At 35.1% G+C, this 14549-nt stretch overlaps 1 protein-coding gene and 1 long non-coding RNA gene across 5 annotated transcripts in view; one reads left to right on the top strand and one right to left on the bottom strand.

Moving 5' to 3' along the window:
- The window catches only part of LOC149532314 (uncharacterized), a 113585-nt gene that overhangs the window by 81004 nt on the left and 18032 nt on the right, over positions 1-14549 (bottom strand). The window lies entirely within an intron of this gene.
- Positions 1-14549, top strand: part of LOC149532315 (uncharacterized) — a 119487-nt gene that overhangs the window by 87647 nt on the left and 17291 nt on the right. For all 4 annotated transcript variants that reach the window (XR_016356661.1, XR_016356662.1, XM_089803018.1 and 1 more), the window contains exon 8: positions 3499-3581. Coding sequence is in view for 2 of the 4 variants with exons in the window: in XM_089803018.1 (XP_089659144.1) it covers positions 3499-3581 (83 nt within the window). In the remaining 2 variants the exon portion in view is untranslated. The remainder of the gene's footprint in view (positions 1-3498; positions 3582-14549) is intronic.

Genomic DNA, 14549 nt, shown 5'->3' with positions numbered 1-14549 from the left:
TTAGCCTACGAGGATCACAATAATAGGCTAATCCCTTGAACTCTGGTGCTGGCAAAAATGGGGACATTACAAGGACACGTCTCATGCCCTTTCATTACCACCTTCTTTCATACAACTTCTAATCGTTGTATTCCAAATCAGTTGACATATGATGTTTAACAAATGTTTTTCTTACTAATCCAGATCAATATTGCATTTGGAAATCATTGCACCCTTTTGTTCTGATTAGTCTCCACTAATAATTGTTTTTTAACATCGCGTCCCTTAATTAGTTTATGTTAGTTGATAGATAGCACTTAAGACCTTTTTTGTCTCTATTAGTTATGATGAATGATTATGTATTTGGAGATACTTGTATGAATTGCTTTAAGTGGATGTCCTTGAGATGATCCGATTCCTTGATATAATGATATTGATTTACATGTTAATCAATAATTTGGTCATATCCCAAACTACTCTTAGACAAAAACTCTATGGATTCAATTCTTTGGTAATGATCATATTTGGTGGTTCACATCTTGTCAAGTGAACAACAATTATCATTTTATGCAAGGACTTGGTAAGGTGTCTATGGTAAAATGCACAAATGTTGTGGCATACTTCCAATATTTGGAATAATTGTCAAGTACATCTTGAATTAATTCACACTTTAGAAATCCAAGTCATGGGACTAATGATAAGAGCGTTGAAATAAAGTTCAACTTGGATGGAATTTATCTTTAGAGGGCCAAGAATGTCCAAAATAAGTAGAAGTGACACTGGAACAAGGAGATGAATGTATCTCCATTGTATTTGGATACTCTAATATTGAAATTCAGGAGATCATATATGGACCAGGCCATGGTAGTGACATGGGGAGCTTGAGAGAATATAGGGAAGAAGCCAAAATATGAAAAAAGAGTTGGATGTTCATGATTTTGAGATATGAAAAAAGGCCAATGTCCATAGTGTTGCATCTGAATGGAAATAATAATTGGGTCCATAAAATATAACATAATAGTTTGGTTTTCATATTGCATTTGGAACACTGTAGAACATGGATCCTTTTTGTTAATGGGATTTGAAACCTATAGCTCAAATGTAATGTCCCCATTTTTGATGAGCTTCTGTAGATGATCAAGTCAGTTCATTAGGGCGACCCTCATGAGTTGACAGAATGATTTGGGGGTCTCATTGGTGGACCTATTATTTTTATTAAGTCTAATTTAGGCAGTTGCCATTTTTGGTAGGGCAGATGGCGGCGCATATAGTTGGTTATCTTCTGCATCGGATGAGGCTATTTATTGCATGAGCTCATATTTATTAATTATTGATTAAAGTTTCATTATTATAATAGCACTTTATTATAACAATGTCATAAATGATGTTGTGTTGGTGAAGCTTCGTAAGTGAATTTGTATTTGGGAAACTTTGTGCCAATGGGGTTTATAAATATGAGCTCATTTGGATGGAAAAAAATCCAATTATTTATTTTCTTTAGTTGCTGGTGAAGAGCTTTTTCTGAGTTCGATGTTTTCTGGCCCTTGCTGAAGTATAAGGGTTTGTTGAATTTAATTCCATTGCTGAAGTAAAGTGGTTTGATTGGAGTGTTCTGAATTCTGAAGTTGTATATCAATCCCCTGCTGAGGTATAGAGGATTTGATATTTTGCATTCTTGGAGTTGGCTTGGCATCTTCCTTTATGTTTTCTATTGTATTCAGGAAGATAAATTGTGCTGGGAATAAATTTGTATTTACAACTGCAAAATTGAGAGTCATTGTTTTGGGGGTTCGGCGGTGGTTTTCTGGACTTGATAATTCCAACCTCAGTTCAGATCTTTTGCGCATTGGTTGTCATTGGATACCCGATTTGAAGCAATTTCTTAATCAGAATATTAGGTTGGATTTCCTTACTGCATTTTGGCATCAATCTGAAAGGAATGGCTTGTCTTTGGGCGATTATTTCTTCTATGCTGGGCGATCTCTGGCCATTGTTACAAGAGACCATTCATAGGTATTTTTTCTGCCCATTTGTATTGGGATCGCAGGCCACATTTAGCGTCTGCCTATAATGTCGTTTGACGTCCCAAATTGGTGGCAACAGGGCAACTAGCAACCACTGATGGCAAGTGATCGATTCGTCCTGTGCTGAACGCCAATCACCTGTTGTTGGTAATTTATCTCACAGAGCCGCTGGCCATATCAGGTGGCTGAGGAGTGTGACCAGATTGAAGACAAAGGCACACTTGTACACAGGTTCTATTTGAATTATATTTGTATCATCATCATGTATGTCACTGATATATAAGTGGGAATTAATAATAAATTTCTGAGTTGAGTTTTTGGTAAAAACTCTTATGTGTGATTTCTGCTTTTGCTATTTGTATGCATCTTTTGCAAACTACAAACTATAAATTATATCATATTCTGAAGAAGTTGCAAAATTGTAAGTTAATTTCAAGTGAGAGGGATGTCCTTCATATAATCTGTATTGTGAGCCTACCAGGGTTATTACAAATAAAAAAAGGGTATACTTCATCTCAATTAGCTATATTTGGTGGTTCCACTCATAAATAATAAGTACGTGATTTCTTCATGTCTTTGACCATAGTTTTATTTCACAACTCATATTATATATTTTTCATTCAAGATAACATTACGTTTTCCTTCTCAACTATTATCTTTAGGCTCAGATTGAAAGCAAGATTATAGTTCACAGTTGCTATTGCATATGGTATTAATTGATATGTTTTCACAATGTTATGAACTATGGGAAAAACCAATACCAAAACAATAGGAATGTAGAAATGAAAAACCCTTCTTACACCCACAAGCACGATAGTTCACTAGTTGCTATTGCATATGGTATTAATCGATACGTTTTCACAATGTTATGGACTATGGGAAAAACTGAGGTACCAAAACGATGGGAATGTAGAAATGAAAAAACCTTCTTACACCCACAAGCAGGAAAGGTCCCCATCATAAATGGATTGATACTAAATGCTCATGTATGAGTAAGCAAGATTACAAAGGGATCATAGACAAGAATGATACTAAATGGTAGTAATTGACAATTTAGTGCAATTATGGTCTTAATTGTAGGTCTTCTCTAGTTGCCATTCATTCATGTCATTCTTCTTTGTAAGTAAGCTTCATTATCTAATATAGCTTCTAATATTATCAGCCAGGCACCTATCATATCAAATTTTATTTTTATGGTAACTCAGTTTCTTTGGGAGAAACAAACATGGATGGAATATGGCAAGTATGTTTTCATATGAATACTAGAAATCACTTATCATATGATCTATTGACCATTAAAAAATATTTTTTTGTATATCGTAGAATAGTGACACACCCATGAACTACAATTGCAAATAAATTGTTTGGGACAATCAGATTTTATCTGGGTTGTTCTCATCTTTTTCTTTTGAGTTAGATATGGGTTTTTGCTTAGAAAATTGTGTATACTTGAGTTCGAACTTGCATCTAATTAAGTTTATCAATATATTTACAGGTTGAAATTGTTGAAAGTGCACTTCGTATAATGAATTCTACATTTCGCCTTGAATGCAGTCTTAGGAGAGAAACCACTGAAAGGTATATCTGAAATTTGAATGATTTGTTAGTGTCTTTTCACAATTTACTGTTAAAAACAAAATGATAATTTGGTAACAGTTAAATCTTATGCAAGGGTTTCCCGGGGTGTATCTGTTAGCTACCAATTTTGCGTAAGTATTTCTGTTAGCTACATTCTCCTGGATTCAGGAAATGTCAGAGATAACTAGTTGTTCACACTGTCATTCAAGAAACAAATAAGAGCCAGAAAAAGAGGCATGGGCCCACGGGGCTAACCACACCCATATTGAAACAGTTTGCTCCTCTTCTTTAGTAGGCCATTTATTTTCATTCATAAAGCATCATTTTCATTTGCAAACTGCAGCAGTTCTGAAGAAGAGGGAAATGTGTACTGCTATACATGATTCAATGGATATTGATGCATAAGTCTCAACTTCATTTGTGAATTCATTGAATCTGATTAAAGAACAAAGTCTTAAAACTCTAAGGTTTTTACATTGATCTCTAGATGAGGGAGTTGCTCTCTCCCCTATAACTTTTACTTTCCAAAATATCTAAAAAATGAAGGGTACTATCTTACACTCTCAACAGATGCATTGATGCCACTTGATGGAGGGCCACACCACCCTTACCAGCCCGTATCCAACGACAAACAACATAGAGTCAAAGAGAGAATAATTCACAAAGCATAAAATTAATATTACTTGATTGACAATGCTTTCAAATGCTTTCAAATGAAATCCTTAAAACTTGTTTGAAAGAGATCACTATAACCTCTTACAACATGAGGTCATTATAAACACTCTCCAAAAAATAACCCAACAATAACACAAGAACTTCTTAAGAAATGCAAGATAAAATGTTGAATGTTTATTATTCCATTGGAATAAATATTCCACCACTTCCACAAATATTAGGCAAGTTGGCTTCCAAATATGGAAACTAGAGCTTAGAAGCTTACATCTTCTTAAAGATGCAATCCTTTCTTCTTGAGGACCTTACAAACCTCCAAGCACATCTACAACTCATTTCAATGAGTATATATAGTACCTCCCACCTAAGAAATTGCAAAGACAAACAATTTGGGATAAAAGGTAGGTGCAACTACCTTGCTACAAATATTAATGCATGATGTAATTTAATAAATGCATAAATCATTTTATTAAATAAGGAACTTTCCATAAGCTTGTAAAATGCCACCTATGCATCTTAATAAATGAAAAGTTACAAAAAGTTACTTTATGATTATTGTTTTTTTTAAATATTATTTTCGTTCTCTCCTTTTAGATTGCTCGTGCACCTTGGATGCTCCTGCATCAGATACCCTAGGTAAGAAGAATGTTGCATGAAGAAATCTCATGAACATTTGAAAATCATATGCTGACATCGAACTCCTCTCTACCTTAGCCTGTACTTGTATGTCTCTTCCTCTCTTCTTTCCCTTGTTATGTAATTGAGCTTGAACGACATTGCACTATCGAACTTTGGGAAGTCATAGGTATTTTCTTGATCATCATGAGGGTATTGGAATACCTTTTCTACAACTGCAACCTATTTTCCTTTATCGGCCTTAACATATTGCTCTGTATTTTCTCCTTCAAAAAGACACGTTTCTGCTACAAACTCATTCTTCTTTGCATTCAAAATAGTTTTAGTCTAATCATCATAAGATTTATCATTTTTAATTTGCACTAACTCCCCTTCCCATGGGAGATCTTCGTCTTCATAAATATTAAGGAATCACTGGGGAACCTCTCATTCTCTTGTTCATATCCTTCACTTCCAATTACACTCGTCTGCCAAAGAATTTACTGTTGTAATATCCTTTTCCATCCCTATATTATCTTTCTCATTACAAGGATCAAATTTTACCCAAACTTTTCTGTTGGAACTTTTGATCTTGTTGCTTTCAATGTAAGCCATATTGCAGCAACTCACATTAGTAGGCCATATTCACTTTCACTTTCTTTCAGTAACTCTCTCATGTGATTAAATAAACAAATTCCTTTATTATTGGATACCTTTTCTTCTTCCTCCTTCAGGGATTTCAACTTGTGATAAACTCCATCCTTGTTCAACGAATAAGTATTTGGATATTCATCATGTATTGCACGATGATCAAATTGCCATGCTCTTTCTAGTAAAATGTGACAAATATTCATAGGCATAATATCACATAATAACTCATCATGGTAATTTCCATTTTTAAATTTATCAAACATTGTTGATTAACCAAAAGAAAGATGGCCATCTTGCAACCATGTAGTCCACTATTGATGTGGATGTGTTCGCCTCTCTAATTGAAGCTTGCTGACCATTTCTTCTGACACAAGATTATCAATGCTATCATCATTAGTGATTGCATTACAAACTTTTTTAATGCATTGGCATCTAGTATGAAACAAACTCTTCCTCTGAATTGGATCCACCTTTTCGTTCATCTAGACTCTCCTACTTCAACATCTTCATAATGTGAAGACTCAACATCTTCATCTACACATGCAACCCTAGCATTACCCCTGAGTCTTCTATTAATTGTCCCTTGATGTTGATGACAGTCAAAGAAACGATGACATTCTCTACATTGGAGACATGTTTTGCAGAAACCTCTCCTTGTTGGCCCTTGTTCTCTTCCTCTTCCTTTTGGATCGACATTATTTTGATCACATAGAGGATAGGAATTTTCTCCCCTCTAATTCTGACTACTACGAGAGTCATCATTCTTCTTCAGGTTTTTATTTTGGCCTCCATAAGGCTGCCCAATAGTCCTTCCACCGTTATCTCTTCCATTTTGCTTACTCTCAGTTTTCTTGTTTAGCTTTTCCACCGCTTTCTAAGCAAAATGATATTCATCTTCAAATTGTACACATTTTGACCTTTATCAACTCTTCTTGAATACTTGGTTTTAACCCATTTATGTAACAAACAACTTCTTGTTGACTTAAGAATGGTTTGTTACGATAAGGACTCTATATAACTCTTCTGTATAGTCTTGGACAAATGTTTCTACTTGCGTTGCATTTTCTTCAACAAATCAAGCTCATAATTAAGAGGAATAAATTGTCTCTTCAATTTGCTCACCATTTGATTCCATCTTGTTAATTTCTCCTTCCCTTTTCTATTCCTTTCCAATTGAACTTATTTCCACCAAATTTTAGCATGGCCTTTCAGCTTAACCTTTGCAAATAGTTAAACCCTCTTAGGGTCTTCTACTTTTTCTTATTCAAAATGCTCTTCCATATCATTGATCCAATAAATCGACTCTTCTGGATTAAGATTTTCAAAAAATTTCGGAACTTCAATCTTTGGTCTCTTTCCAATCTTGGAAATCGCCCTAAAAAACCTAGCCTCATCAAGATTTCTGACTGCTTCTAGCTCTTCCTCAAACTATACTTTTTCTTCAAATCCATCCTCACATTCATCTCTTGCTCTAATATTTGCTCCTATTGGTAGCGTTAGCATGAATGCTGATGGTATACCTTTGGGGGAGTATCCTAAGCATTGCTAGAACACTTGGGGTGATTGTTAGCATGATTGACATGTTGCATTCATGATTGTGTTTGTCATTGATGTCAACATAGTAGTAAGTTTGTGAAGACTGATAGAGCAACGAATAGAGATCTTAATTGTACGAACAATGTTTTGATTGTCTGGTGATGTGCGTTCATGGACATGTGCTATATAGTGTCCTGATTTTAAGGTTCAATGCGCAGTATTTGAGTCGAATATTTACGGAAGATATACCTAATTTATAAAGAGTAGTTCGGAGACAGAGTACCTAAGAAGCAGTTTCTGATGTGTGTATCATATCTTCTAACAAAGATATAATTTGGAGAAGCATGGTTAGCTAGTGACATAAGATAGTCTGATGATGACATCAGTGAATGCGTAAGCCTTAGTGTTGCACGTGTGAGAAGTTGCATAGAGTGTGGGCAGGCAGTGCTATTGTAATGTTGAATTAATTAATTATCTTATTATAATTAATTGGGAAAGCCTCAAGGCCGACTCAAGGAATTATTTTGAAGATATGGTATAAAGGAAGGATGTTTTCCTTGTTTGTAAGTGTGTGATCATTGTGTTGAATGTGAAGTGCAAAAAGGAGCAGAGTGTTTGGTGAATGCGAGTAAGTGATCCACGAGATTATTGGATGCGAGATTTGTGATTTGGTTACAAGATCAGAAGGAGCATAAGTCCCGTTGATAGGACAACGAAGAGGAAGGAGTATTACTATTCATTTCTATTATTCTCTGCAAGGAATAATATAGAGATCATTTAGATAGTGGGTTCATTGGTCTTGCTCCTAAAGCTGTTTGGACAGTGGGTCCATCTGTTTTCTACAACTCCTAATAGGGTTGGAATCTCCTAATAGGGACTGATATGTATTGGATGTTGTTATAGACTCCTAACAGGGTCCATCCTCTAACAAGAAACATTTTTATTAGTACATCATCTTGTGGGTACCATCCCTACCAGGGTTTTTTCTTTGATCAAAGGTTTCCCTAGTTAACATATCTAGTGTTGTTATGCATGAGTAACTTCTTGTGGTTTTTGATTATATTGCTCATATGGATAAAGTTTAATAGGTTGATAATTGTGATATTAGTTGGATAACTGATTCACCACCCCCCCTTCTCAGTTATATTGGTCGACTATATATTCTAAAAATTGGTATCAGAGCTTCACGTCCTTGTAGGAAAAGCTTAACAACTTTGGGAGATCAATGGCGAGTCTTTTCAGAAAGGATAGTCCTAGATTTGATGGGGCCAACTGTGACAGTTGGAAGGATAAGATGAAGACTTATCTGTTATGTATGGGTCCCGATTATTGGCTTTTGACAAAAAGCGAAAAGGAAATTGTAAAAGAAGAGACAATTGACGAATGCATTGAAGTAGAGAGAGATCTATTCATGTGTAATATGAGAGTCAGAGAAGCTTTACTATCAACTCTTCCAGAGAATAAATATAGTCAGGTAAAGTCACTTCAAACATCTCATAAGATTTGGACAACATTAGAATCTATTTTTGAAGGTGATACACATACAAAAAGAGTAAGATTGCAGAATTGGATATGTGCATTTCAAGATGCTAAAATGATGGAAGATGAATCTATAAGAAGCTATATTGGTAGGATATCAGAGATTGTTTTAGGAATCAAGGTATATGGTGGAACCAAGGAAGAAGACGAGGTTGTGTGGAAGATCTTGAAGACTTAGATACCACCATTCAAGGAAGTAGCTTAGATGATTCAACTACTAATACCCTGTACTAAAGAGTTTACCAGGGAAAAGTTGCTTGGAAGGTTGGAAGCAACAAAAGTAGGTCTGAGACAATCTGGAGAACTAACAAGAGTGGAGACAACCTTCAGTGCCTTCAGCCAAGTCTATCTAGAAGCGCAAGTATACATGGAGATTTTGCTAGTGGCAGCAGAACCAGATCTGATGAAGATAAGAAGATTGAAGAAGGTATAGCCCTTCTTGTGAGAAGAGAAAAAGATGGTAAAAATATCTTTAAATGTTGGACTTGTAATGAGTTTGGTCATTATGCATCTAAATGTCCTAAAATAGAGAAGATGTACAAGGGAAAGTTTAATCCTAGAAGACCTAGGAATTGTCTATATGCTAATGAAGAAGAGGAATCTGATGAAAAAGGTCAGAGTGAAAGTGACGATGAGCTAGGATTTGTAGCTATTAAGGAAGATAATCTTGCTAAAGAAATTAGAGAAGAAAAGGCTCTAGTTTCTCAAGTTGAAAAGAAATTTGATTGGATAATAGATAGTGGATGTTCACATCACATGATTGGTGATATGAATAAGTTTGTTAAATTCAGGAACTATGATGGAGGTATTGTTAGAGTTGGTAACAATTAGTATCCATTACTTTAGATGAAAAGACTAACACTAATGATGTTTATTTTGTTGATGGATTAAAGCATAATTTGTTGAGTGTTGGACAGTTGGTGGATAGACGGTATCAATTGCAATTCACAGAAAAAGACTTGCACAATCAAGGATAAAGATGGTAAGATGATTGGAACTGAAACTAGGTCTAGAGGCAATGTATTTCAGTTGAATCTCATTGAAATGACATGTTTGGTTGCAAAAGTGGATAACAGTTGGCTATGGCATAGGAGATTTTGTCATGTAAACTTTGATAATATTGTGAAAGTTAGTAGCACGTTTGCAGTTAGAGACTTGCCTAAGATAATAAAGCCTACTAATGTTGTTTGCAAAGAATGTATTTTGGCTAAGCAAAAGAAGGTATTATTTCCTAGCAAGAAGTTCACAACCACAGAGAAGTTGGAGATTGTTCACATAGATATGAGTGGTTCCTCTAGAACAAGAGGATTCTATTGGGAAAGACACTTAATGATTTTTGTTGATGATTTCACTAGAATGATGTGGGTAGCATTTCTTAAAGAGAAGTTTGAAGCAATTGAGAAGTTTAAGATATTTAAGAATAGAGTTGAGAATGAATCTGATGTTAAGATAAAATGTTTGAGATCAAATAGAGGAGAATTCACCTCTAGATAGTTTAACATGTTTTGTGAAGAGAATGGAATCAAGAGACAGTTATCTTCACCTAGTACATTTGAACAGAATGGGATTGCAGAAAGAAGAAACGAATCAGTAGCAAAGGTAGCAAGAGCAATGTTGTTTGAGAATGATGTTTCTAAGACATTTTGGAGAGAAGCAATCAATATAATAGTATACACTATGAACAGAGTACAAATCAGAAAATGTATGAACAAGACACCTTATGAATTCTGGTTTGGTCATTCTCCATCAGTTAAGTATTTCAAAATATTTGGGAGCAAGTGTTACATTAAGAGAGATGATGATATTGGTAAGTTTGATCAAATAAGTGATGAAGGTATGTTTCTTGGCTATTCATTGAAAAACAAGGCATACAAATGTTTTAATCATAGAACTAAGAGAATAGTTGAATGCACAAATGTAAAGATTGATGAAAAGTTTGGAACTAAGGAAAAGATGTTAGATTGCAATTCTGATGAAGAAGAAGATAATACTGGAATTGTTAGACAGAATGTAGAAGTTTTCTTTGAGACTAACAATGATTTGCAGAATGATGTACAAACTGTTGAGCAAAGAGGAGAACAAAGATCCAAATCAAGAGAAGAGATAAGAGTTGAGTTAGCAACTCCAACCTCTAATAGAAACATGACAAAGAATCACCCTCCAGAGCAGATAATTGGAAGCAAAGACAAAGGTCTGATGACAAGAAAAAGAGTTGATGAGAAATTATGTCTGATTTCTCAAGTAGAACCTAAGAGTGCAGATGAAGCATGTAAAGATGATCATTGGATTCAAGCAATGAAGGAAGAACTAGATCAGATTGTGAAGAATGAAACATGGGAATTAGTTCGTAGACCTAAAGACCAAGAATGTTATAGGAACCAAATGGGTATTTAGAAACAAGATGAATGAGCAAGGCAAAGTTGTAAGAAACAAGGCTAGACTTGTGTACAAAGGATATTTACAGCAAAAATAAATAGACTATGAGGAGTCATATGCCCCTGTAGCCAGAATGGAAGTAGTAAGATTTTTTTTGGCTTATGCAGCAAATAAGAAGTTCAGAGTATATCAGATGGATGCGAAATCAATTTTCTTGAATGGAGAACTTGAAGAAGAGGTATACATTGAGCAGCCTGATGGTTTCCCTCTGATTGAAAACAAAGATATGGTATGCAGACTAAAGAAAGCTCTATGGATTGAAGCAAGCACCTAGAGCCTAGTATGCAAGGTTGGATAAGTATTTAACAAAACTTGGATTTGTTAAAGGTACAACAGATGGTGACTTGTATTTGAAAGAAATTGAGAATGGTTTATTGATAATAGTAATATTTGTTGATGACATAATATTTGGAGGTAATGATGAAGCAAGTGATAAGTTTGCTGAAGAATTGAAGAATGAGTTTGAGATGAGCATGATAGGAGAAATGAAGTTTTTCCTAGTGCTGCAAATTGTGCAGAATAGTGATGATGGCATTTTCATCTCATAAGCTAAGAACTTAAAGATTTGTTGAAGAGATTTGGATTGGAAAGTTATAAGCTTGTTGGTACACCTATGATAACTGGTCACAACTTCTCTAGCAAGGATGAGACACCTACAGTTGAGCAGAAGAAGTACAGATCCATGATTGGAGGTTTGCAGTATATGACTCACACCAGATATAGCAAACGTAGTTGGGATTGTAGCTAGATTTCAAGTTGATCCTAAGGAGAATCATTATGCAACAGTAAAGAGGATATTCGGATATTTGAAAGGAACATTTGATTATGGAATATGGTATGACAGATTGAGTGATTTCACTCTATGTGCATATATTGATGCAGATTGGGCAGACGATATAGATGACTGAAAGAGTACCAGTGGTGGAGCATTTTTCTTTAGAGGAAGATTGGTTTCTTGGCTGAGCAAGAAACAAGATTGTATTTCATAGAGTATAGCTGAGGCAAAGTATGTAGCAGGAACAATACTTGTAATCAAGTTATGTGTATGAAACAAATGTTGAAGGATATTGGGATTGAGTTTATAGAACCTGTTATCATATATTGTGATAACACAAGTACAATAAGTATGTCTTGTTATCATATACTGTGATAACATAAGTACAATAAGTATGTCTAAGAATCCTGTATTGCATTCTAAGACTAAGCATATATCTATTAAGTATCATGCCTTGAGAGAGAAGGCAGCAGAAAAAGAGATTAGATTGGAATATGTGAGTACTAAAGATCAGATTGCAGATATCTTTACGAAGCCCTTACCTAAAGATACATTTGAGTACTTAAGAGGTATGCTTGGGGTTATGCCCTTGCCTACTTCTAAGTAGATGATGCAGAGAGTGCATTAGTCCAGTGGCACAGAGCAATATTGTTAGACTAGACCGAATGTTGATGCTTCTCGTATGGGTGAGTATTTGTGATGAGTTGAGTCATGAAGGACTCTTGGTATTTGGCTTTGAATAGTGTCTTTGGACACTCGAGTTGGTTATAAATTGAAGCAGTAAATTGACATAATGAGGCCTTTGTCATTGATGTCAATGGGGGAGAGAGTACATGAAAAACATCCTCTAGTTGAATGGAGGAGAGACAATTGCATAGCTCTATTAGGGAGATTTAGAAAGATTCATGAAGATGCAGGACATAGCAGTATTCCAGAGGTTTTCAGCTTTGATTGATGAAGAGGATTTGAAAAGATGAGAATGGCAGGAACAATAGAGTTCTATTTGGTATTCTTGGAACGTAGATGTTTTTCATCTATATTGCCATCAATGCCAAAGGGGGAGAATGTTAGCATGAATGTTGATGGTATTGCTTTGGGGGAGTATCCTAAGCATTGCTAGAACACTTGGGGTGATTGTTAGCATGATTGACATGTTGCATTTATGACTGTTTTTGTCATTGATGTCAATGTAGCAATAAGTCTGTGAAGACTGACAGAGCAACAAACAAAGATCTTAGTTGTACGAACAATGTTTTGATTGTCTGGTGATGCATGTTCATCGACATGTGCTATATAGTGTCCTGATGTTAAGGATCAATGTGCAATATTTGAGTCGAATATGTATGGAAGATATGCCTAATTTACTAAGAGCAGTACAAAGATAGTTCCTAAGAAGCGGTTTCTGATGTGTGTATTATATCTTCTAACAAAGATATGCTTTGGAGAAGCGTGGTCAACCAGTGACTTAAGACAGTCTGATGATGACATCAACAAATTCACAAGCCCTAGTGTCGCACTTGTGAGAATTTGCATAGACTATGAGTCGACAGTGCTATTGTAATGTTGAGTTAATTATTTATTTTATTATATTTAATTGGGAAAGCCTCAAGGCCGACTCAAGGAATTATTTTGAAGGTACGGTATAAAGGAAGGATGTTTTCTTTGTTTGTAAGTGTGTGATCATTGTGTTGAATGCAAAGTGTGAAATGGAGCAAAGTGTTTGGTGAATGCGAGTAAGCGATCCAAGGGATTATTGGATGTGAGATTTGTGATCTGGTTACAAGATCAGGAGTAGAACTCTGGTTGACAGGATAAAGAAAGAGGATGGAGCACTACTATTCATTTCTATTATTCTGCAAGGAATAATACACAGATCATTTGGACAATGGTTCCATCTATCTTTTACAACTCCTAACAGGGTTGGAATCTACTAATAGGGATTCAAAGACTCCTAACAGGGGCTGATATGTATTGAATGTTGTTATAGACTCCTAACAAGGTCCATCCTCTAACAAGGAATATTTATATTGGTACATCATCTTGTGGGTACCATCCCCACCTGGGTTTTCCCTCTGATCAAGGGTTTCCCTAGTTAACATATTTGGTGTTATTATGCATGAGTATCTTGTTGTGGTTTTTGATTATATTGCTTATATGGTTAAAGTTTAATAAGGTTGATAATTGTGATATTAGTTGGATAGTTGATTCGACACCCCCCCCCCCCTCGTTATATTGGTGGACTGATGCACAACTTCTTTTAAAGAGATCAATACAACCTTTTGCAATATGAGGTCATTACAAACAGTCTCCTAAAATAACCCAACAATAACACAAGGACTTTTTAAGAAATGCAAAGAGAAAATGTTGAATCTTTACTATTACATTGGAAATAAGTATTCGACCACTTCTACAAATATTAGTCAAGTAGGCTTTCAAATATGCAAACTAGAGCTTACAAGCTTATAACTTCTTAAGGATGCAATCCTTTCTTCTTGAGGACCTTATAAAACTCCAACTACATTTACAATTGATCTCATTGAGTATATATAGTACATCTTACCTAAGAAATTACAAATGCAAACAATTTGGCACTAAAGTTAGGTGTAACTACCTTGCTATAAATATAATGCATAATGTAATTTTTTACATACCTAAAACATTTTATTGAATTAGGAACTTATCACAAACTTCTAAAATGCCACCTATGCACCTTGATAAATGAATGATGCAGGAGCATCTTGCAT

This window comes from Cupressus sempervirens, chromosome 10 (assembly GCF_028749045.1).
Source record: "Cupressus sempervirens isolate cs-2001-9-10 chromosome 10, ASM2874904v1, whole genome shotgun sequence".
NCBI lineage: Eukaryota > Viridiplantae > Streptophyta > Pinopsida > Cupressales > Cupressaceae > Cupressus > Cupressus sempervirens.
Note: the sequence above shows the minus strand (reverse complement) of the source record. Positions and strands in the feature narration are given on the sequence as shown.